The 1,794-nt window shown below is 41.8% G+C and overlaps 2 protein-coding genes across 2 annotated transcripts; both read right to left on the bottom strand.

Moving 5' to 3' along the window:
* Positions 1-783: 783 nt before the first annotated feature.
* On the bottom strand, positions 784-1,214 carry LOC108525223 (zinc finger protein 625-like; the record flags this gene model as incomplete). The annotated part of the gene is given in 2 exon segments (XM_017866267.1): positions 784-959; positions 962-1,214. Coding segments are annotated over 2 exon segments (342 nt in total), but the record flags the coding sequence as incomplete, so codon positions are not given.
* A 20-nt stretch (positions 1,215-1,234) lies between these two features.
* LOC108525224 (zinc finger protein 844-like) lies at positions 1,235-1,784 on the bottom strand (the record flags this gene model as incomplete). The annotated part of the gene is made up of 1 exon (XM_017866269.1): positions 1,235-1,784. A coding segment is annotated over exon 1 (477 nt), but the record flags the coding sequence as incomplete, so codon positions are not given.
* Between the last annotated feature and the right edge of the window lie 10 nt (positions 1,785-1,794).

The raw sequence follows: 1,794 nt of genomic DNA on the forward strand, positions 1-1,794 counted from the left end.
GGGGGGAGCCTGTAGTCCCAGCTACTCAGGAGGCTGAGGCAGGAGAATGGCGTGAACACAGGAGGCAGAGCTTGCAGTGAATAAAGATCGAACCACTGCACTGCAGCCTGGGCGACAGAGCAAGACTCCATCTCAAAAAAAAAAAAAAAAAAGAAAGAAATGAATGGGAGAGAGGCTTTCCCACATGGCTTATAGTCATATGGTTTTCCTCTAGTGTAAGTCTTTTTGTGAATTATACCCTCTTTGATGACAGGTATGCTACTGAGGGTTTTGGCACAAAGTCACTCTGAAAACGTGAGATAACTTTTGGTATTATGAACGAACAAAAAATTAGGATCAAGATAAATGTTCTAAGTATATAAGCATGAAAATTAAAATTTACATGAGGAAAAGATGTCTGGGATTTTGTCCACTTAGTAATATTGACTCACAATGTTCAAAAGTAATGTGGTAACATAAACTTGATCTAATGCATGATGGCACTAAGATATTTTATTACGGCTTCTCAATTAACTAAATAGAGAATAACAGCTGAATGCAGTGGCTCATGCCTGAAATCCCAGCACTCTGGGAGGCTGAGGCAGGTGGATCACTTCAGGTCAGGAGTTCAAGACCAGTGTGGTCAATAGGGTGAGACCTCATCTCTACTAAAATATAAAATTAGCCAAGCATGGCCGTGCACACCTGTAATCCCAGGCATCTTTTCCTCAGGAGGCTGAGGCAGGAGAATTGCCTGAACCCAGAGGTGAAGCTTACAGTGAGCCAAGATCACGCCACTGCACTCCAGCCTGGGCAACAGAGCAAGACTCCATCTTAAACAACAACAAATAGAGAATAACATATGAGTAGGCAGTTGCTATAAACATTTGTTTATATTGTCTGTATTTGAAGGTTCTTAGCAGATCTGAAGGCTTTCCCATATTGCTTATATTCATAGGGTTTCTCAGTGTGAGTCCTTTCTGTACTCGAAGTTGTGAGGCAGATCTGTAGGCTTTCCCACATTGCTTACACTCATAGGGTTTCTCTCCAGTGTGAATCCGTTTATGACACTGAAAGGAACCAGAAGAAGTGAAGGCTTTGCCACATTGCTTGCATTCATAGGGTTTCACTCCAGTGTGAGCCCTTTTATGTCTACGAAAGGAACCAGGCAAACCGAATGCTTTCCCACAATCCTTACATTTATATGGCTTCTCTCCAGTGTGCACCCTTTTGTGTATATGCAAAGAAGAAAATAATTGAATGCTTTCCCACATTCCTTACATTCATAGGGTTTCTCTCCAGTGTGTCCTTGCATGTACTCGAAGGATCTTGGCAGATGTGAATGCTTTGTCACACTCTTTACATTCATAGGCATTCTGTCCTCTATACATCGTTGCATGTATTTGAAAGGAAGAGAAATTGTCGAATGCTTTTCCACATTCCTTATAGGGTTTCTCTCCAGTGTGTGTCTTTTCACGAATTTGAAGGTTTCTGACAGATCCAAAGGTTTTTTCACATTGTTTAGATTCATACAGTTGCTTTCCAGTGTGAGTCCCTTCATGCATTTGAAGGTGTGAGGCAGATCTGAAGGCTTTCCCACATTGCTTACACTCATAGGGTTTCTCTCCAGTGTGAGTCCTTTCATGATATCGAAAGGAAGTGGAAAAAATGAAGGCTTTACCACACTGCTTACATTCATAGGGTTTCTCTTGAGTGTGAGTCTTTTATGCATTTGAAGGTGTGAGGCAGATCTGAAGGCTTTCCCACATTGCTTACAAGCATAGGGTTTCTCTCCAGTGTGAGTCCTTTCATGAT

The sequence above is a fragment of the Rhinopithecus bieti genome, unplaced genomic scaffold, assembly GCF_001698545.2.
Source record: "Rhinopithecus bieti isolate Rb0 unplaced genomic scaffold, ASM169854v2 scaffold_22658, whole genome shotgun sequence".
NCBI classification, from domain to species: Eukaryota; Metazoa; Chordata; class Mammalia; order Primates; family Cercopithecidae; genus Rhinopithecus; species Rhinopithecus bieti.